The 22,350-nt window shown below is 42.8% G+C and overlaps 1 protein-coding gene across 1 annotated transcript in view; it reads left to right on the top strand.

Moving 5' to 3' along the window:
- CCDC9B (coiled-coil domain containing 9B) overlaps window positions 1-18,950 on the top strand; it is a 65,571-nt gene extending 46,621 nt beyond the window's left edge. Inside the window, exons 7-11 of the mRNA XM_056851872.1 lie at window positions 4,671-4,855; window positions 6,729-6,784; window positions 9,602-9,655; window positions 10,704-10,809; window positions 18,881-18,950. Coding sequence (XP_056707850.1) covers window positions 4,671-4,855; window positions 6,729-6,784; window positions 9,602-9,655; window positions 10,704-10,809; window positions 18,881-18,950 — 471 coding nt within the window. The remainder of the gene's footprint in view (window positions 1-4,670; window positions 4,856-6,728; window positions 6,785-9,601; window positions 9,656-10,703; window positions 10,810-18,880) is intronic.
- The last annotated feature ends 3,400 nt before the right edge of the window (window positions 18,951-22,350 follow it).

Below are 22,350 nucleotides of genomic sequence, written 5' to 3'. Positions count from 1 at the left end.
TGAGGCCAGCTGCGTGACCTTGGGCTAGTCACAGTTCTCTTAGAGCTGTCTCAGCCCCACCTACCTCACAGGGTGTCTGTTGTGGGGAGGGGCAGGGAAAGTGTTTGTAAGCCGGTTTGATTCTTCCTTAAGTGGTAGAGAAAGTCGGCATATAAAAACCAACTCTTCTTCTTTATCCCTGAAGCTTATGGGATGACTCTTGTCCTAGCTTCCCTGAGTTTCTTGCAGGAAAGGTAAGCTGCAGGGGAATACATTAAAAAAAAAAAAACATTGTTCTTTCTTTTTTTAAAAAATACTGGTTTTAGTAGTTTCAGAGGGTAGCCTTGTTGGTCTGCAATAGAACAGATAGATCAGAGCCCAGTAGTACATTAGAGACCAAAACGATTTTTAAGGAATAAGCTTTTGAGAGCCATAGCTTCCTACTCATGTCTGATGTAGGGAGCTTAGACTCTCAAAAGCTTATACTCTGAAAATCAGGGTCTGGGAGACATGCACTGGTGGGGGGAACAGGTTAGCAAATCTCCAGGTCAGCTTTAGGGAATTTTCCTGACCCTGCATCTTCCTTCCTGCCTCTTCCACTGTTCAGAGGCCACTGCTGGACTTAAGTAGCGGCACCTGCTAAGTGGTGTGCCAAGCTTGGGGTCCAGATGGAGTCCTTCCTCTTTTCCTGTCCCCTCCTCAATTGCTGGGGAAGGGTCTGGGGGGGCATCACTTGAGCCAAGCACTGGTGGGGGAGCAGGTTAGCAAATCTCCAGGTCGGCTTCAGGGACTCTTCCCTGTGTCTTCCTTCCCACCGCTTCTCCCCCTAACCCATTCCATTATCACATACCTCTGTCAAGAAATATTTCTAGAACAGGGATCAACACCTATTTTCACACAAATTTCTCACTTTTTAAAAAAATCAATATTTTGAAACGTCTTAAAAGCTGTTATTACACAATCCATATGGTTAAAACAGTACCAAGTTCTTCCTATTTAGGAATACTATTACAGACGACTGAGGTAAGTGATCTATCAGAACAAATTTTCCTTTAAGCCATATTCCATGTATTTAATAAAGATAATATTGTAGGATTATTCTCAACATGGAGGGTGGGTTGTATATAATTTCTTAAGCTACAAAAGGGAACTTAAAGGATTCTTTTCTTCTGGCCAAATCCAGAGTATCTCCCATGAGTTCAAAACCAACAAGAAATGACCAGGGTCGGACTGCTTTGTACGTAATACGAAACAGGAAATATTCATTTCCTGTTCTTTTTAATTTAATAGTAAGTTCTAGGTACCTGGCATTTCACCCCCTCATTCATTTATTTCGTACGCCTAATATCCCATTGCCCTCAGAGCTTTTCTGATATGAATATATCTCTTATTTCTTGTACTGCCTTCTTTAGCACTGAATTCCCACGGCTGTCAAGTGAAGGAGTGCAGTGAGGGAAAGCAGTTAGGGAGAGAGCTGAAACAAATCTGCTGGAGGGTGTCTTAGAACCATCACGTCTTTGAGGCAAGAATAACCACGGCCTCCAGCAGGGCTTTTCCGGTCTCTCACAATAGTAGTACTAACTCTTCGTTACTCCACCCTCATGTAGATGGGCCTGTCAGGGCCCTCCGCTCCCTTTGGTGGTACCGAAGGAAAGAGTTTGTTGTTCCCTTCCCGCCTTTGCCCACCCACACAGGTGTGTCTCCTTGGCAACAGGTTTCTCAGCCTCTAATTTTCCTTCAGTCTATTTTGATCTGCAGTGAAATGCCAAGGAGATTAATTCTGTTTGGGAAAAGGGTGGGGGTGGCCGTCTTTGAAAGGGAGAAATATGAAATAGCGAATTGCCCACAGACAATAAACGTCATAGGACTTGCTGTATATTCAGCTCTCCACTATGGGGGTCGAACTTGATACTGGGGAACTGAGGGTTGGCTCCTACCTCTGGTGGACTGTGCTAAGCTCTTGCGGTGTTGATAGCATTGCTCTCAAATGCAGCCTTTTCTAAGCAGCCTTTTTGATGTTGTTGTTGTTAATATCTCAAATATTCAAGCGAGACCAGCACTCAGTGTTACAGCACAGGATGGGACAATAGCTCAGGAGGGTGTCTGGCTATGCAAGCCAGCACTTCCCTACTGAAAGAGCATTCTTTGACTTGCACGCTTTATGATTGTTCTGCGGCATGCTCTGAGCACCCTGCACTTATAGGATTAGTTACACGGGCAAAGACACATTTATATACAGTTTGCTGTTTATTAAAAGCCGGTGTAATATAATGATTAAGACTCTGAGCTTCCTAGAGGCACCTGGTTGGGCCACTGTGTGAACAGACTGCTGGACCTGATGGGCCTTGGTCTGATCCAGCAGGGCTTTTCTTATGTTTCTTACCATTTGCAATATGGGGGATCATGGTATTATCCCACCTTGCAGGATTCTTGTAATACACTGAAGCACTTTGAACACTCTACAATGCTAAAACAGATTTAAACAATGCTGATTCTGATAATAATAATAATAATATTTAACAAGTCGCTTGAATGATTAGTTGTGCAACCCATTTGTACAGCTGGGTAAGCCAAATGGATACTCAGCCATTTGCATTCATCAGCTTAAGGGAGTGTGTTTTCAAAGGTTTATTAATTCAGCACTAAGTACCTACATAAAGGAACTAGTTCTGATGCTACTTATTGCATGTAGGTGCTGCATTTTGGAATGGTTGCATTCTTCTAAATTCCTCTAGATTTATAATTTCAGTAAGAGGGAAATTGACCCATACTTTCTGATGTGCAATTATTTGATCTGCAGAAAGCTTTTATGGGAAAGGGGAGCATTAAGCATGTGACCCCCGCCCCCACATAGTCTGAAATGGTAAATGATTTTCCACTGCTACCTAATTCCCCTGCATTTGTGGACCAGGCCTCAGGCTACAGATCTGTTTTCTTGTCTTAATTTAGTACCCTAACTTCCCAAAACATTGACACGGTACTCCCAAACACGCCTCTAGCTTCTAGGACTCAACAAAATAACCACTGTACTGTAACTGCACACCATGCGGAATAACTCCTGGCCCTCAATTTTGTAAAGCAACAGATCTTTATCGTCATTAGGGAATATATAAAGAGGAGATAAGGGAGTAAGTCTATGCAGTAAATTAAATTTTCACAATACATTACCTACCCATCTCTGTAGACCACAAAGGGAACCATTACGCAGCTGTAAGTTCATTACTCTGTCTACATAGTGTGCTTAGCAGAGGGGAGATGGACTCGAGCAGAGACACTCTTTCATTATGTTATTACCATCCATTTGTTAAGCACATAATAGTGGACTAAGTGCTGCACAGTGCTTTCAAATGGGCAGGTCCTGGCCAAAGTTTGGCTCACATTTTAAGAAAAATAAAAGACACAAAAGATTGAAAGGAAAGGATAGCAAATGAGATGTAACCAATTCACAAGGTGTGCTCCCACAAGACTGCACCCAAAGGTTTGTGGCCAAACTACAGAAAATTGTTCTATAGAATTAAATTCTTTTGCTATGACGTAGATGGCCCGGCCATCTCGTCAGATATTGGAAGTTAAGTACAGCCGGTCCCTGTTAGTACTTGGATGGGAGACAACCACCAAGGAAGTCCTAGGTTGCTATGCAGAGGCAGGTAATGGCAAACTACCTGATTTTTTCCCTCACGTCTTGGAAACCCTGCGGGGTCTCCATAAGTCAGCTGCAACTTGATAGCACTATCTACCACCAGCCATGCTCATGGCCACCATACACATCCTACTGATGCAGCCAAAGACCTGTTTGAGAACCACTATGCAAAACCAGTCTCAGTGAAATGGTTCTGGAACTGAGTGGTACTTCTAAACTGCCAAACATCTGTCAATGTGAGGTCCTTAGGCACTAACCAATATTTTTCCTGATGCCTGTTTGCATCATTCTTATTTATTTATTTTATTTATATCATTTATAGCCCTATTTCTTTTTCAAAAAAGCCCTCCTGAACAATTCAGTTTAACATGGTTTGTGAAATGTCAAGAGTGCGGGAACCTTCCTGACCTCCTCAGGCAGGCCATTCCACAGGGTGGGGACCACGACGCTTCAACAAAGCATCTTTTCTTCAGAGTAAACAGCAAGTCCTGGCTTTCCTCTACCTCACTGCAGCAGGAGTTACTTCAGAAGAACCCAGGAGGTTTTTACCTTTGTGTTGGCAGGAAGTTCCCATTCAGAAACAGCTGCCTCTGTCATGGCATGGTTGCTTAAGAACCTCCAAATGTTTTGTGATTGGTCCCAGCCCCCATGGCAGTCATTTTGTGGTGGTGCTCACTTACTCTTCTCAAAATTCCAAAAGTGCCCACAGGATCAGTGAGATTGGAGATCCTGGTCTAGGTGACATGGAATGTGAGCACGTCTAGCAATGTCTGCTTGTTTCCTTGAAATACTTTCGTTCTTGAGCATCCAATACAGCTGCATATGAGTGCAGAAATTTTACTTCAGAAGCCATCCAAGCAGCCTCCAATGGGATATGGTGGCCATAATGTAAGAAGGGGCAATGATTTGTAAACAGCAAGCAAACCGGAACAGGAGTCTGCAGTCCAACAGAGGCTGAGTTGCTGCAGGGTTGCTATTGTCACCTTTAAATACTGGGTGTCTGGGGGGGGGGGGGCTAATGCATTAATTAGTTGTCCTCTTGTTCAATTAGGAGAGAGGGAAATCTCCCCAGAAGAGTCCAGGAGACAAGGGTTGTACCCTGTCTGGAAGAGAGAGGTCAGAATATATGCGGTGGAAGAAAGAGCGAGATCAGATTGACCTTGAGCGACTGGCGCGCCACAAGAATGCAAGGGGAGAATGGCGGCGGGCTTGGGACATAGAAAAATCAGAGTGTCTGTAAGTGATCTCCAACTCAGTACACCCTGAATGCTGAAGCCTGCAAAAAGGTCAACAATAGGAACAATATCCTAGTGGGAGGTAGTCTGCTAAGGGGAAGCAATATATCTACTTACACTCTTGGGGTTGAGTTTTATGTGACTTGTGATTGCGAGAGAAGGACGATAGTACATCAGTGTCTCGGCATCAACAGATGACTCAAATTCAATGACCCACAGTGGATCTGTTATAATGCCCGGATGTACACAACTGATAGAGGAAGGGGGCATCTCAAGATGTTCAGAAAAGACCCCCTTAGAAATACAGATATTGTCTGCCTGGTGCATATGATAGCCCCACATGTAAGGGAGGGAGAGCAGAAGTTGGTTTTGGAACATAGCTGATTACAGGGTGGGACAATTTGCATGGCCACTTCCTCCATGTGGCAGCCTCTGCAGATGGCCAGACAGTTGGGAGAACAGGAAGGTTTGCATCAGTGTTTGACTCTCGTGGCTCCTTCTAGCATGCCCAGGGTAGTGCCAGTCGCCACTTTGGGGTCAGGAAGCTTCCCCCCCCCCACCAGGCCAGATTGGCTAGGGATCCTGGAGGGTTTTTTGTTGCCATCTTCTGGGCATGGAGGAGGGATCATTGGGAGTGTGTGAGGGGGAGGTAGTTGTGAATTTCCTGCATTGTGCAGGGGGTTGGACTAGATAACCCTGGTGGTCCCTTCCAACTCTATGATTCTGTGATGCCATGATTGCGCAGAAAGAGGGGTTGTGGCCAGTGGGCTCTTTACTGCATTCCCTCCCTGCACATGTGCGCTGGGCTTATGGCTCCTTTCATGCTGGCCAAGAGCCAGTTTAGTTGATGTCCCTGTTCTATTAGTGAATGCTTTGCAGACATTCCAAGTGATTCTAATGGGGCATGGATTATTCTGTATCCAGATAACTTAATTAGAGACACTCAGAGTAATGAGACACCTTTCCTAGATTCATAGTACTATATTTTGGGCCATCCAGTGAAAGCAAGTCTGGAGCTCCCTTTTTCACACAAAACAAAATTACGTATGAAATTCAAGCCTACGAGATGTTATGATAGTCCTTTCTTTTATGGATTTTTAAATGGATTATATAAAGTCAGGACAATTAGCAATAGTAGGTAAGTGAAACTTTACTATTCAGAGGCAGCACATGTCTGAGAGCCATATTCCGGGAACATATGAAAAGACAGAGCTGTTGCCTTTATGCCCAGAAGCATTATAGGCTTCCTAGAAGCCTCTGGTTGCTTTTATTGGAAAGAGGACGCTTGACCAGATGGACCCTTGGTTGGATTCAACAGGACTCTTCTTATAGCATGTTTTAATAGCAACTCTAGACATGCTAAAATATATATATGATGGCTACAAGGTTGGTTGGTTTACAAGAAGGAAGATTCTAAAGGTACAGGAGGGCAGTCTTTTAATTCAGTGCATACAATTAGTAGGAAGTTTTTACATGGTAACCCGTTGCTGTCCATATGGAAGGGTAAACTTGATTCATGTCTGATTTATACAATGGCTATTTTAGGACCCAACTAGATGCAGCAGAGAATCAATATGCATTTATTTGTGTACGTACCCATTCATGTGTAAAGTAGGGTGGGCCCTATTTTTTTTTACCGGAAATGAGGTTTGCAGGTGAGATGACCTAAACCTTGCCCCTTCTCCCACCTTAGCTGGCATGTTCTGTTGCTTGAAGCATTTTTCTTCCAGCTCAGCTCACTTTCTATATTGTAAATGCCATCGTTATGTCTATTGGCCCATAGTGTGAAAGTAAAGATGGACAGGATGTTTTTATTTCAGTACATTTTTTCATTTGTTTCATATCTGAAATGGTCTTTTTTTTTTCACTTGAAGGTTTGAAGATACTAAGGATGAGGAACTAGGGTTGGATGGTGTCCACAGTAAGAAAGGTCAGTAAGAGCCTGATTAACCTTAAATGTGTTTCTGTCAGATGTGAAGGGATGCAAATCTTGCTGTGGGTCAGGATGTCAGGATGCTAAAAATGTGGTTCTAGTTTGTATGTGTGTGTGCGTGTGAAAAGTCTCTTTCAAACATATACTTCAAGATATGCGGGGGGGGGATAAAGATACAGTCATTTATCTTCAGAGGGGACTAACTTGTGATGAAAATCCTGAAATGATAATTCTAGGAGTCATTTGGACTTATTTATTTGTTTAGAAAAGTTGTATGCCACCTCTTCAGAGAATCTGCTTAAGGTGCCTTACAAGGTGAAACTTGATAAAAAACATAAACATTAAGTACCCAACCAGAACAAAAAACAGCTAACGGAGACAAAAATCTTCATTCTTCCTGTCTTCAGAGTGAGTTGTGACCCACAAGAGCCCTGTGTGTGTGCACCTCTTTCAAATGAAAAGGCAGCTTCAGAAAGCAGCAGCTCTACAGCCTTTGTAATACCTTTTAGCAGCTAGTTGCTAATGGATTTATGTGTCATTTCAGACACAACTGTTTTGGCTTCCAGCTGCTGAACATAATTTTTTTAACCTTTTCATACAAAGCCTTTTGTGTCCTGTTCAAAAAGTAGGGCTCAACCTTTCTTCAGTTTTCAGGTCTTCTTCACGCTTCTGAAGTGCTTGTAGTGTGTTGTTTGAAATGTCTCCGCCCCCTTGCCTTTTTTGTGGCACATTCTTTTCCATCTTGTTTTTTTTTTACGTTCTAACTTCTGCACTATAGTGCTAGACCAATATAGCCATTCAGTGCTATAATAGGAGCATTCAGATGCCTGTGGCTGTCAAGTTACATAGGATCAAAATAATTAGGGGTAAAAGTGGGGACTGAGCATTCCTTGGAGCTGTCCTACATTGCAGGGATGGCCTGCAGCTGGTTGACCCACCAATTAACCCACCAATTAACACCGCTACTGAAAGGAAACTCACACAGCAGCCTCTGCCTGATTTGGGCAGGACTGAAGCAATCTGGAGGTGGAAGAGTTTATAGTTATCCTGCTATTATGGGTAAGTCACAGTTTGCTCAGGCTGACTGTTTCAGTGCAATGGTTACTCAGAAGTAAGTCTCACTGAGTTAATGGGATTTGCTCCCTACTAAGTTCATTGAGGATTGCAGCCCTGGAGACTCGAGAGCTTCTACCACTGCAGGTGGGAGAGGTGTTATTAAAATTATCTGTCCTTGCAGGTGGGGGGAGAGCTATTAAAATTGTCTGTCCCTGCAGAATGATGGATGGAGTTGGTTTCTTGACAGTTCTGGGGAGTTTCCACTGGACATGACTGTCTAGCCCATCAATTGTAGCTGAGCTCAGTATGAGAAATGGGTCTGAACTGGGGCCGTGATTGCTCCCCAGTTCCTTCTTGAGAGCCCATTCACTCCTTGGTTAACTGTGGAACTGGGGGCCATGAAGCAATAAGGATGCCAGCTAGAATGATGGTAGAAAAGAAAAGAGTTGCCAAAACTGGCAAGATGCCATTTTAGAGCCTCCTCCATGGCAATGTGTCAGGAGGCATCAACAATAACCTCCCCAATTGGCAGCTCCTCTGGCTCAGTAGCAGTTGCAAAGTCCAGACTATGGCTGCAAATAGATGGAAGGCTCTTTAAGAGCTCTGCAACTGCCCAGCAAGCCACAGGGGACAACAGAGAGATACCAGAACTTACCTCTCCCATAGGAGTTAGGGTTCGTGGCTTTGATGCAACAGCCATGGTGGCAGAGGCCTTTGGTGCCCAGCTCACCTTACAGTGGTTGATGGCTGGGGTGGGGGACATGGCTACTGTTGGGATGGGATGGGCTTCCAAGTGCCCAGAGAAAGGTTCTATCAGATTAGCCCCCAGCCCCTTCCTGCACAGCCTAGGAGATGGCTTTAAAGGGAGGAGGTGCTGGTCCTTATCTCCTTAAGTGAAAAGCAGGAAGGCCAGGGAGAAGGAGGACTTATATGTCTTTGTAACATCCTTCCCTCTGAATACCGAGGTCAGTGGGGCTCTGTGGAGCAAGTCAGGGACACTCGAAAGGGCAGGGTGCTGACCCCAAACTCTATCAGATTTCCCATTGTTTGGCCAAAGTGCTTGAGTGACTGGTAGCAACTCAAACACAGGTGTTTCAATTGACCATGGTAGCCTTTGAGAAACTCTGGCTGGGATAAGACTGGAGAATACTATTTTGTAGTGGCCTTGTTTTTTCCAGGAAGACAAACTCCCAAAGGTAATAAAGAAATTAAGAATTCAATGTTTTAGGCTTTTAATTTTTATATTGTAGTTTTTCCACTGTTAATATTTGCTTGTGAGCCATCCTGACATATCTTATTAGAATGGCAAGATAGAAATCCCCTAAATAACCATGATAATCAGTATTTGGGAAGCACAAACATAACCGTTTTCATATTGTAGCTAGTCTCAGAATTTAGTTTCTGCTGAAATGTGAAAATGTGATATTTAGAAAAAACTACTGAGGATAGTGTCCAAACTTTCAGCCAAACAAATGTAAAGGCAATATTTTATGAAAAGATGGAGTTTTCACCTTGTGCACAGATACAAAACCATATTGTTCATTTTACTTGCTCACTACTGTTATACAAACAGCATTCTCAGTGCACTTAACTCAAATGTTTGTATTTTCAGCTATCAGATGTTGGAACCTCCAAGTCTTTCATTTCCTAAAGTTACAGCTTTTTGTGTGTGTTGTCATATTAGGCAATCAATGCTATGCTGTTGGGGAACAGGGGATTCTACTAATATGAGTTATTTTTATGCTTTGTATTTTCAAGGTGCAAGAAATATCAGGAAATCCCAGCTTCGATCATTGCCGTCTGAAGGAAAAAGTGAGTAGGACCTAGGAATAGTCTTTTAGTTCAGTTCAGTTATATTGTAAAAGCTGACTTATTACACAGTGAACTGTCAAGGAGCTTTCTTCCACTGCAGGAAGAGCCACTTAAGTTGGAGGAAGGGCTAGGGTTGCCAGGTACCCCCTCTCCTCTGGCAGGATGTTTTTGGGGCAAAGGTAGGGAAAGATGGTGTGAGTGCGCCGCACCGATGCAATTGCATCACTTCCGGTTTACAACCAGAAGTGCTGCATCGCAAAGGGGCCTTTACCACTCAAACTGGGAGTTTGAGTGGTAAATGGAAATGACGTGGCGCAGTGGCAGGCGCACGTGCATGTGTTGCCTGCCGACCCTCAGCTGGTCGGCGGGCAGCCAGGTAGATTGGTGGGGGTTTGCCCACCACCACCTGGAACTTGGCAACCCTAGGAAGGGCCCTTAGGCTGAAGGAAGGCTTCAAACACTGGCATGTACCCTACCATTCTGAGCAGAATAGTAAAGTACATACTTAGGGTTGCCAGCTCCCAGGTGGGAATTACCAGGAGATTTGTGGGGCGGAGTCTGAGGAGTGTGGGATTTGGAGAGGGGGTGGACTTCAATGCCATAGAATCCAATTGCCAAGGCAGCCATTTTCTCCAGGTGAACTGATCTCTATTGGCTGGAGATCAGTTGTAATAGCGGGAGATCTCCAACCACCACCTGGATGTTGGCAACCCTATACATACTGGTATGGAGCACAAAGTGGGAGTTTGCAACAGGAGGGAAATGTCATGACTCCACTGAGGTGGCTGAGAAGTCCAACTCAGAAGCCTCCGAGGAGGAGCCAGAAACATGGCGTGGGGGAGAGCAGGAGAGCCTTTGTCTCTCTAGTGTTCTAGAGTTTTATTGAAATTCCCAGGTCTAGGCTTGATTAAGATAATTATCCTCACAGTCAGGCCTTATTGCTACTGGGCTCTGTTTCAAACACAGAGCTCAGAGCTCTAAGGTAGGCCTCTTGGAGCTGGACTGTTGCGGGACTAGACACCAGTTCTGCATATGCCATGTTTTTCAGGTGGAGGACCACATAGAATGGGCACCAGTGAGTCTGCTTCCAGAGCATTGCCAGTAATGAGCAGTAAAGCCAGAGGAAAGGACCGATTAACAGGCAGAGCCAGACGGTAAGGGGGAAGATCTAAAAGGGCCATAGTTGCCTCTTGAGTATGTTGTCTGCCTATCTTTGGATGAAAAGAATGGAGTTCCATTATATGTTGCTTGTTTATATAACAGCATATTGAATTATCACAACATTAAAAATTGAATTATTAGCAGAGAGAGTACATGCCTGCGAACTATGGAGTCTGTGTATTTAAGATTTCGATTGGTGTCTGTGAAAACATTGGGTCCTGCTTCTTGGAGGCAGGATAGATTTCTGGGTCCTGCTGTGGCATTTTCTAGTGTTAGAGGCCCAGTGATAGCAAAATCAAACACAGTGCCGAGAAGAAAGCCAAGGGTAGAGGAAGAATTCCATATGTCCCTTTTGTTCTGACTTGCACCCCACCCCACTCCCACCTCCTGCTTTCTGTGAGACTGGAGCAGACATGCATTTAAAGAGATAGGTCAGCTCTTTAATGTTAATTGAATTTTTAACTTGACCTTAGGAACCAATAACAAGATCATATTTTTGGTTTGTTTAAGTAGCTTCCTCAGTTCTGAAGGGGAGTGGGCATGGTGTGCTTGAGTAGCAGCATTCATAAATCTATTTGATCAGTAATCATAGGGCAAAGTCACTATGTGGTGACATTTCTTATACAGAAGTGTTGCATACATTCCTTTGCAATCAAAAATAGAAAAAATCAATTTCTATTATATATTTTTCCTACAAAAATATCTTATGGGCAGCCGTATTTCTCTGTTGCAATAGAGTCCTGTGAAACTTTAAAGACTAATGGTTTTGGTTTAAGCTTTGGTGTACTAAAGTCCACATCATAAGATGCATGAAGTATTATTGAATGTTGGCACGTATAGATGGCACATAAATATACAGGGGGGGGAAATTAAACAGTGACCATATGGCATAATTCTTCCATTTTATGGCCTTTTGGTTGCTGTGTTTACATTTTTCCTGTATATATACAAATGTCTGCCAATTGAGGAAAACACCATGCAGCTGATGAAGTAGGCTCTAGTCCACGTAAGTGTATATCATAATAAACAACAGTCAGGTGAGTACTGTGATAACACACTGCCTACCAATTCACAAAGATACGTCATAAATACACTTTCAGTATACTATATGAGATGAACGGCTCAACTGTGTGCTTAGCAATGTTATTTCATTTCCTTGGTATATTTACTGAAAATAACCCTGTGCTTGAACTCAATGGCTGCTAGAAAAAGAGAGGCTGGTTGTGGGTCATGTCAGAAAAAAAGATTGGGGAGTAACTAGAAGTTTATCTTTTGATCTGTGTGATTTCCTTTCTTGTGTTTGTGCTACTTGAACAGCCTAAAAGTTTTAAGGTAGTAAAGTTCTATAATGGCCTTTATGGTGTCTCCAAAATTTAGTCAGAAGGGCAGTTGAGTTCTGATCAGTCTCTTCCCAATCCGATCAATCCTTCTTTATTCTGCTGTGAAGGAGTAGACTCACAAGCCCTTACTTGTTCCTTCTGGTTGGCCCCTGGGAGGTCAGGAAACCACCACAGCTGTGCCAAGTCTCTGCTCGTGCTGCTGCCCCTTCCCCTCGCTCCCCAGAGGTGCCAAAAACAAACTGGGTAAGCACCTGCCGCCCCCAAAGACTCTGAGAGCTTAACTAAAATGGGACGGAGAACTCGTAGCCCCTCCGTGAGCTTGCCACCACCATTTTAAAAGTGGTTTTAAAACGCTGTGAGGGCCCAATCTTGATCGGGCCTATGGCACAGAGCTTCCCCCCACCTTTTCAAGTGGCAAAACAGCCATCAAAATCAAAACAACCTGATTTGGCCAAAAACAACCTGATTTGGAACTACAATAAAATTAGCATAGCTTTTGTTTATGAACTACACAATAGCTAGGGTTGCCAGGTCCCTCTTCACCACCGGTGGGAGGTTTTTGGGGTAGAGCCTGAGGAGGGTGGGGTTTGGGGCGAGGAGGGACTTCAATGCCATAGAGTCCAATTGCCAACATGGCCATTTTCTCCAGGTGAACTGATCTCTATTAGCTGGAGGTGAGTTGTAGTAGTGGGAGATCTCCAGCTAGTACCTGGAGGTTGGCAACCCTACTTGTGAAGCCAGGGCAGATTTGTGCCTACCAGTTCTGCTACACATGTAGATGAGGTCACAGTCTCGGTAGAATACATTGGATAACTAGCTGTTTCAAGAACAGAGTGTATCACTCAGGCAAATACCCTTAAATCCCCCAAGGCCATGACTCTAAGAAGCTGAATGAAACAAACAAATTATATTTGCTCTGGCTGGATTGCACTGAGAATATGAGTTCAACTGTAATCCTCAACGTCTGTTTGTCTTACTCAAAGTTGTTGAGTGGCACTTCTGATCAGGAGGGTGGGAGATGGGGGTCCCTTTTTGCATTTCCAGTAACCAAACTAACAGTTAATATGAATTATACATTTATACATTATCATTTTAATGGTAGTTCAATACATTATTAATAGTTATGTGAAAGAGATCAGAACAGCAGTTCACTACACTCTGAATTTAGCTAGCTTGCTCATCTGATAAAGAACTAGCAGAATGAAAGCAACTAGTTGTTCTTTGCAGAGGGTTGAAAACTAGGGTTGCAAGGTCCCTCTTCGCAACCGGCGGGAGATTTTAGGGGTAGAGCCTGAAGAGGGCGGGGTTTGGGGAGGGGAGGGACTTCAATGCCATAGAGTTCAATTGCCAAAGCGGCCATTTTTCTCCAGGTGATCTGATCTCTATCGGCTGGAGACCAGTTGAATTATCAGGAGATCTCCTGCTACTACCTGGCAGTTGGCAACCCTATTGAAAACAGAAGTCCCCCTTAAACAATGAGTGCCTCCTAAGTAACTTCTAGCTAGTCTGTACATACCAAGAGGAGAGGCAAAGTCTTGACTGCTCTTTTTGGTGTTTTCTAACTACAGTATCACCAAGATTTAGCTTTGGGTGTAGTTTGTTTTTGCCTTTTTTGTGTGTGCAAAATTCCATTGTCTAGTCTAAGCAGCGCAAAACTGTAAAAAATATCATTTATTTACCCCTCCCAAGTCCATTGAAGTAAGTGGGCTTAGAAGGGTGTAACTCTACTCAGGATTGCGCTGTCAAACACCAGATCAGTTCTTGACACATTGCCACCTTTCTACTATGATTTTGAATTTCAGAATTGTCCACACATGGACAATACCTAGCAATGCTGGAATGTTTACACTGGCACCATAGCCACAGTGGAAACATTTCACCCATAAGAGGGCTAGCATTTGTTACACACAGAAAATGAAATTTATTCCAGAAGAGAGTCATTGCTGGACCTTTGTGACCTATTAGATGTGATCTGGTTATACATTTACAGGCATATACCATTAGGGTTGCCAACATCCAGGTACCAGCTGGAGATCTCCTGCTATTACAACTGATCTCCAGCCAACAGAGATCAGTTCACCTGGACAAAATGGCCACTTTGGCAATTGGACTCTATGGCATTGAAGTAGCTTCCCAAACCCTGCCCTCCTCAGACTCCCAACCCGAAGCTGGTAACCCTATATACCATACATATACATTTATTATCATCTCCTTTTTTGTGTTGGAGTTAATTCTTTTAAAAACAGCAACTTAAATTATTATTTTTGGACTAATTTCAGTAAACGAGCTTGTCTAATCCTTAGAGAATATTTATATTAGAATGCAAACTGATTTTAAACCTCTTTCACTTACTCTGTTTTCCCCTCACAGTTAAGCCATATTGTACTATATGTACAGCATAAATGACTAGAGAGCGGGACAATGTAGCTGTATTTGCATTTTAAGGCTCCACGGGAACTCTAAAAAAGATTATTTCTTTACTCCCCCTTCCTATTACTTTTTATGAGGCAACAACATTTCTCCTGCAAGCCACATGAAGCTGCCCTGTACTGAATTAGACCAGTGGTCTATCAAGGTCTGTGTTGCCTGCTCTGATTGGCTGTGGCTCTCCAGAGTGTCAGGAAGAGGTAGTTGACATTCTATCTCCCTGATCCCTTTAACTGGAGATGCCAGGGATTGAACCTGGGGCCTTCTGCGAAGTAGATGCCCTACCTATGAACCATAGTCTTTACAACAGCTAGAATATTGGATTAGGGAAACCCATTTTAAATACTTGCTTAGCCACAAACTCACTAGATTAATTATAAGGAACCGATTCAGCTGACCCTTCAGGAAGTGGCTTAACTGGATTCCACTGGAGTCCATTGAATTACTTCACCAGGTTCTTATACTGGCTGTGAATGTAAGTACAGCTTAACTAACAGTGCAGTCTTAAACAGAGGGCTTGGAAGGGTGTAACTCTGTTTAGGATTGCACTATGTGTTTAGAAAGTCACTCATTCTACCCTGATTAAGCACTAAAAACCAATGCTTTACACACACACACACACACACACACACACACACACACACACACACAAATTTAACCCTTCTACAATATCAGCGTTATAACACTATAGCAATTACTGTTTTTTTAAAGCCTTCAAAAAACTAACAGTAGCACAGCAGGGAAAATGGCAGCATCAAGGAACTGACAGAAGGAAATCTTTGAATATAGATCTTTGAATATGAGCACCTTTCCATCCTAGACAGCAGGAGTTTGGATGTATTCTTTCAGAAAATATTGCAGTAAACCAGGTTTGAGGGAAAGCATGCTGAGTATGCAGAAAATCTGGAAAGCAGATGATTAGAGGATTAAGATGTGTGGATGCTCCTCATAACAATGTTCCAGTTTGAGACCAAAGAAGACAGAGAAAAACACCTGTGTGGAAGCAGTGTTTGTAGTATATATAAATATAAATTGTTTATTACGGTCCTTTGACCAAACATAAAATATTTACACAGTGTTTGTAGTAATATTTCCCCCCTATTGCAGCTTGCCTGGTTCTTCCTCACGCCACTACTTTCTTGTTCTCCAGTTCTCTGCTCCCCACCTCTACTACTGCCACAAAAGAAAGCCAGATTTATGGCTAGCGTGGCTGCAACTTCATTCCATCATGGAACTTAAGGAAATGTACTTAGGCTTGCAGGAGATCTCCCATCCGGGTGCTGGCCAAATCCACCAAAGGGGATCTCCATCATGTACCTTCAGGCCATAATCTGGAATGTACACCAGGCTATCTATCTGTCTGTCTATAGTACAGATGTTTCCATGCTGTGGCAGACAGATGTATGGAAATGTATCTGGAACAGAAATGGGATTTTATGAGTTTATTATGTTTAGTGTTTAAACAACCAGTTTTCTAAAAATTAATGGAATCTTTATGAGCCTCAAAGTAGAAACATTGAATTGAAATTGGAGAATTTGAGTGTCTCTAGAACAGAGATTGTTGTGATGGCTGATATGATTTATGGCTACAGTTGCCAACTGGCCTGAAGCAAAATGCTTTGACACCTTAAATGCTTAATGTGTGGAAGTGGACAATTGAAGCTTTTCATTACATGGACACCACATGGTAAAGACTCTGTTAAAGGGACAGGGCCTTTTCTGCAGGACACTGATGATCCTGTAATGGCTAGAATACTCAAAGTATGGGGCAGGAATAAATAGCTGTAAGGAGAGGCCTTAACTCTTCCCTTGCTATTTCTGCTGTTTTTTTCTTGAACAAACCACAAGGAGTAAGTGCTGATATCCCCAACTGAAACCTTCTTCCCCAACATCACTATCAACGAAATGGTGGCAATTATGTCCCCCCACTCTCGACCTATTGATAGTTGCTGGTGGGTCAGTGAAGCATCTTCTATTGCAAGGTTTATTTTTGACTGGGACCTTCCCTTAGGAACATGAAACCCTGCTTCAGATAGCCTACTCTCTTCTCTGTTCTAGTTTGTTCCAGCCTTTCATAAGAATGAGCACTATTAGTTGGATTTCTTTTGTTTTGTTATTGTTACACTTAAGGTGGCACATTCTTGGCTCACTGTGGTGGAATTGGTCATCATTCAGTAATAATTTGCCTTAGTAAGGTCTACTTCATTGTTAGGGTTTCCAGGTCCCTCTTTGCCACCTGCGGGAGGTTTTTGGGGTATCTGGAGGTTGGCAACCCTATTCATTCTGATAGCAAGTGAGGTGGTAAAACTGTACTAGTGCATATTGGAGACAGGGGCAAAATATGACCCACTTGCAAAGGTTACTGTCTGAGGATCCTCAGTGAAAATCTTGCAGTGGGAAGATCCTTCTGTACCCTGCCAGCAGCAATTGGTTTGTTTGTGTGTAGCAAACCTACGATCAATTTGATTACTGCTCTAGTCTACCTAGGAAAACTGTGGCCCAGTTTGTGGGGAAGGGAAGGTGACAGTAAGACAGTATGATTCTTCCTTAAGTGGTAGAGAAAGTTGGCATATAAAAACCGACTCTTCTTCTTCACACGACAGCCAGTCTGTCAATAGGGCCCTCCATTTATTTCAAGCAACTGGTGGCTCAGTCACAAGAACACACAAGTAGTGTATGGCTCAACACTCAGTTGTGTAGAAATATGGTAGGGATTGGAAACGGTATTGCACCATAAATCCTACGATGTAACAGGCCTTCAGTCTCTTTCAAGATCTGCTGAAGTACTGAAACAACAAGAAAAGAGGGATTAGAAGATTAGTAATTCACACAAAATAACAGACTCAGCCATTAAAGGACAGAAAGGAATTTCTCACTGAAAAAACCCACCTGACTGTGTTGTTGTTTTTTACTAAATTTCCACCATTTTGGCACTTTTCTTCTTCACTTTTTCTTTTTCTTTTTCTTTTTAAGTTGCATATTAAGGGGAGCAGAGTGTTCCCTCTTCTCTCTCTCTCTCTCTGGCATGCCCTGCAGCATTTCATAGATTAAAATAATATGGGGCCATGCCTGAGCCAGTACTCAGGTGGCAGTTACTCATTGGGGTTTGCAGGCAGTTAATGTTGCAAGAAGCTGTCCTTCACTGTTTTAAAAGCCAGGGGTGGTTCTGTTGTTTAGAAAAACATAATTGTCCCCACAGAAAGTTATCAGCACCTGCTGGGTATGAAATGTGCTTTTCTGTTTATGTACTGCATGATGCTCTAATATTCATGCATGTACATCAGTACTAGAAATAATAGTACTCAGTAGCTCTTAGAGATCTTGGGAAGGGAGATGACCCCATAAAGCATGACAGCTAGCAACGCACACTCATGAAAATGTAACAGAATATTCTCATTTTGATCTTTTCAATGTGTTTGGAACGGAAGGTACAAGTGGGAACCTGCAAGGACTTTTGGGTGGCATCTCATTTCCCCCTCTCCCATTATTTCCTCTTTACCTTTCCTCTTTCCTGCAAAGCCCCCATAGCCTCTCCCCTTTTCCCGCTTCCTTCTCTCCTTCTAGAATTGCCAACCCCCAGGTGTGCCCTGGAGATCTTTTGGAAACACAGCAGGTCTCCCAATTACAGAGATCAGTTTCCCCTGTAGGGTTGCCAGCTCCAGGTTGGGAAATTCTTGGAGATTTGGGGATCGAGCCTTGAGAGGGCAAGGTTTAGGGATGGAAGCAACCTCAGCAGGGTATCATGCCATAGAGTCCACCCTCCAGACAGCCATTTTCTCTAGGGGAATTGATCTTCGCCATCTGGAGATCAATTGTAATTCCAGATGCTTTCCAGCTGCCACCTGAAGGCTGGCCACCTTAATTCCCATGAAGGAAATGGCTGCTTTGGAGGGTGGAATCTATGGCATTAAAGCCTTCTGAAGTCCCTCCCCTCCTCACACTCCACCCTCCCCATGCTCCATCCCCAAATCTCCAGGTATTTCCTTACCTGGAGTTGGTAACCCAATCTCCTTCCCATCCAACAGCCAACCTACCTTTATCTGCCCCTCTGTCTTAAGCTTTCCCTTTCCCCCCCACCCTTCACCACCCTCTACCTAAGAACATAAGAAAGGCCATGCTAGATCATACCAAGGTCCATCAAGTCCAGCAGTCTGTTCACGCAGGGGCCAACCAGGTGCCTCTAGGAAGCCCACAAACAATTAGTTGTTGTAAGTCATCAGTTCAGTGGAAAGGCAGAACATTTTTTAAAAATTAACTTTTATCTGAAGAACTAACAACCCTGTGTATTGCCTTACAGATTGGATGCCAAAGAAGCTGAAGAGCTGTCCTTCGTAAAGGATAATCCTGATAACCGGGTGAGGCTATAGAATATCTGCTTAGCTGCTTAAAACAAGCTAGATAACATAAATGTCTCACAAAACAAAAAAACCACACTCATGCACTTTGCATTCATCCTCTAGCAGCACTACCACTCCCTTGTTCTTTACTCACAGTCCCCAAGGGCCAAACTAGAAGATGCTGGGAGAGGTGCTTCCAGTCTCTGTAAGGCCTTTTGACCCCGTCTGTGTCACTAGCCTCCAAGAAGGGAAAATGCCGACATGAGAGAAACCATTTGTTCATGGATCTGGGACGTAGATGTGACGAGAGCAGTGTGGGGGATCAAGTAATAAGGCAGGAGTCTGCAGCCAATGGCTGCTCAGCAACATGTGGCTCAGTATGGAACCAGCTATGGCTTTTTTTTAAAAAAAGAAAACAAAATCTTTAAGTGACAGTATTTTGGAAGGGTGGGTGGGATGCTAGAGTAACCAGTTTGTGAAAGGAAAGGCAGGCAGAGATTTTTTGTGGGCCTAAAGGAGGTGAACAGTCACCAGTAGGCCAAGGGCAAACCATGCACAGGTTGATGCTAGCGGGCTAAAACTAAATCATGCAGGGTGCTCCAATGTATATTTATTACTGAGACTTCCGGTAGTGTGCTTGTCCATAGCATTAGTTCTCTGGGAGAGTCTCCCAGGGAAATCCAAGAAACGCTATATTTTGGAGTGTTTCAACGCTCCAACTTGATTTTAATTAGTGAATTGGGAAGCAGGAATACCCCTGCAGCCCGAAGAAAGCGGTGTGACTCCCACACTCTCTGAGGGAGCTTTTATAAGTCCCCCGGAGGTCTGGATGCTGTCCCACTGGGAAAAGGGGAAAATCATCACCGTCAGCGCTTCTTTGGCATCAGGCTTGGACTTCCTCTACCTATTACCGGCCAATTAATCATCTTAAAGAAAAGAATACCTCACCTCCTGAAATCTGAGTGACAACAACTCTTTTGATTTCATCTTCATAAAGACTTGTTAACCGATTGATAAAACCACCACCGAAAACTGCGTCTTCTTACCTTCCGAACAAGAATTTTCCTTGGCAAATAACTTATCAGATAAAGCGGCAGAGATTCTATCAATTTCATCTGTGGGTAGACTAAACAATTTGACTCTTGAAAGACATGGCAAACTACCAATTGGATTTAGCATTGCCGGTGGAGGAAGAGAGCTAAAGCCCTCCTATTTAATGGCTGTGGTTTGTTTTGGCTTGTGAGAATTTCTCAGTCACGTTCTTCTTAAGACGAGGTACCGGAAAAGCCTCTAGGAAAATGGGATACTCCAATCAGAAAGCCTTGGAGGAGGGACAGGAAGAGACGGACACCTCGTAGGACCGGAAGTGCATCATCTCCGTCCAACACTCAAATAGCTCCCATGCTATAAAATCATACAGAAGGTGATGACGGAAGGTCCGCGATTCCAAGATACCAGCGAACTTCCTGTTTCCTGATTAAAAGCCGATCTAGAGCGTCCAGAAAACTTTATGGTACCTTGATCTTTTAAACCTTAATTATTCTTTGAAATAAGCAATTTTAGCCAGCAATTTTTACTGTGCCACACTTGCCAAAAGATATTATACTACCCACACTCTAGAGACTCATTTCACTGAACCTGCCAAAATCATATAAAAATAAACGTCTAATGCCAAATGTCAGCACCTCGCCAAAGGTCAGGATCCATTCATACTGTTTCACCTGCATTGTCTAAAGGTAAAGAACCCACTCAAGAAGTCGTCATGGATAATAAAATTACAGAGATGTTTGCCAAACAAAATGAATCAAATACTGAACAGTATGATCAGCTGTCCAAACAACAAGAGCAGCTATCAAAACAGATGGACCAACTAACTACAATGCTGAATACTTTTACCCAATCTATCACTCAAACACTGGATACAATGAAAGGAGAAATTAAAGATGTGAAGACTCAAGTCACTACAATTCAAGCAGAAATGAAAACATTGGATACATCAGTTAAAAAAGTTATAGAAGAACAGAAGGACATAAAGAAAAAAATAGAAAGTCATGAAAAACAGATTGATGCAATACATTCCCAGGATGAATCCACTAAAGATCAGCTGGCAATGATGGATATGAGAGTCGGAGAGACTAATCTTCGCATACGCAATCTGCCTGAAGAATATGGAGCTGATAGAGGAATTTTAATAAAGACATTAGCTGGCTTAACCCAAATGGAAGAACAGGCCTTAGATCATGCAATAAATAGGATTTACAGAATTCCTTTACCAGCAAGGCTAAAGAAATCTAAGCCAAGAGATGTTATGATCACCTTCTATGACATCAGAATGAAGGACGCTATAATGCAGTTATATTATGATTCTCCAATGTCTATAGGTGGAGTCCATCTTATAATTTTAAAAGACATCCCTCAACATCTGATGTCAAAGAGAAATATCTACAAAGATTTCACGGCAACGTTAAGAAAAAATGGAATAAAATACCGCTGGATATTACCACAAGGCCTAACTTTTTTGTACAAAGGGGTTAGAATCACTATCAACTCATTAGTTGACATTGGAAAATTTATGAGAAAGTACAGAAAAGACCTAGGGGGTACCTCTCCTGGAGAGAGAGAACAAGAACAACAACAAGAAGATCTCTCTTTACAGGGAGCAGTTGGAGGACAAGCATCATAAGATTGCTTTAGCCATGATGTTTGTTTTTTACATAAGTAATCTCATGGAATGTGAATGGACTGAATGAAAAAATTAAAAGGGAAAGGGTTTTTAAACTTTTGCATAAACAAAAATATACATTAATATGTCTACAAGAAACTCATTATGGATTTCATTATGGATTTCATCACAAGAAATGTTGACATTGAAACCATTAAGACCAGCCCTTTATTACTTATCAAGATCTTTTAAAGTGGGAAGGAGTACACTGCTCACTTAAAGAACATGAAGAAGTTAAAGACAATCTAACTTGGTTCCAATATTATCAAATAAAATCAGTTTTTCTTCAAGATCAAAAAGTGGGATTTTCAAAAAATAAATCGACCTTTCAAAAACTTATATTGGATACAAATGAACACTTAGTATCGAAAATCTACAAGTTATCTACAAAAAAAAATATCTACAAAGCCTTCGACACTACAAGTTATTGTTGGAACTTTATTGTGAGCAAGAAAGAATTAAACCCACTATGGGCATTAACGCATGGGCAGAATGTTCCTGGTTCGCTCCTCTGTTATCCCACAATATTTTAATCCCACAATATTTAAGTCTGGATAATCAAACGCATGACGCCAGCCTATCCCACATTAAGTCTGAAACAAGTAGCTGCTGGAGGCTCCCCGTGCGTTTGAACCAACCATATAATGTGGGATAGTTCGCAGTGCGGGATAGCAGGGGAGTGACATCGCCCAAGGATTGGCTGAGGGG

Source organism: Euleptes europaea, chromosome 6, assembly GCF_029931775.1.
Source record: "Euleptes europaea isolate rEulEur1 chromosome 6, rEulEur1.hap1, whole genome shotgun sequence".
Taxonomy (NCBI): domain Eukaryota; kingdom Metazoa; phylum Chordata; class Lepidosauria; order Squamata; family Sphaerodactylidae; genus Euleptes; species Euleptes europaea.
Note: the sequence above shows the minus strand (reverse complement) of the source record. Positions and strands in the feature narration are given on the sequence as shown.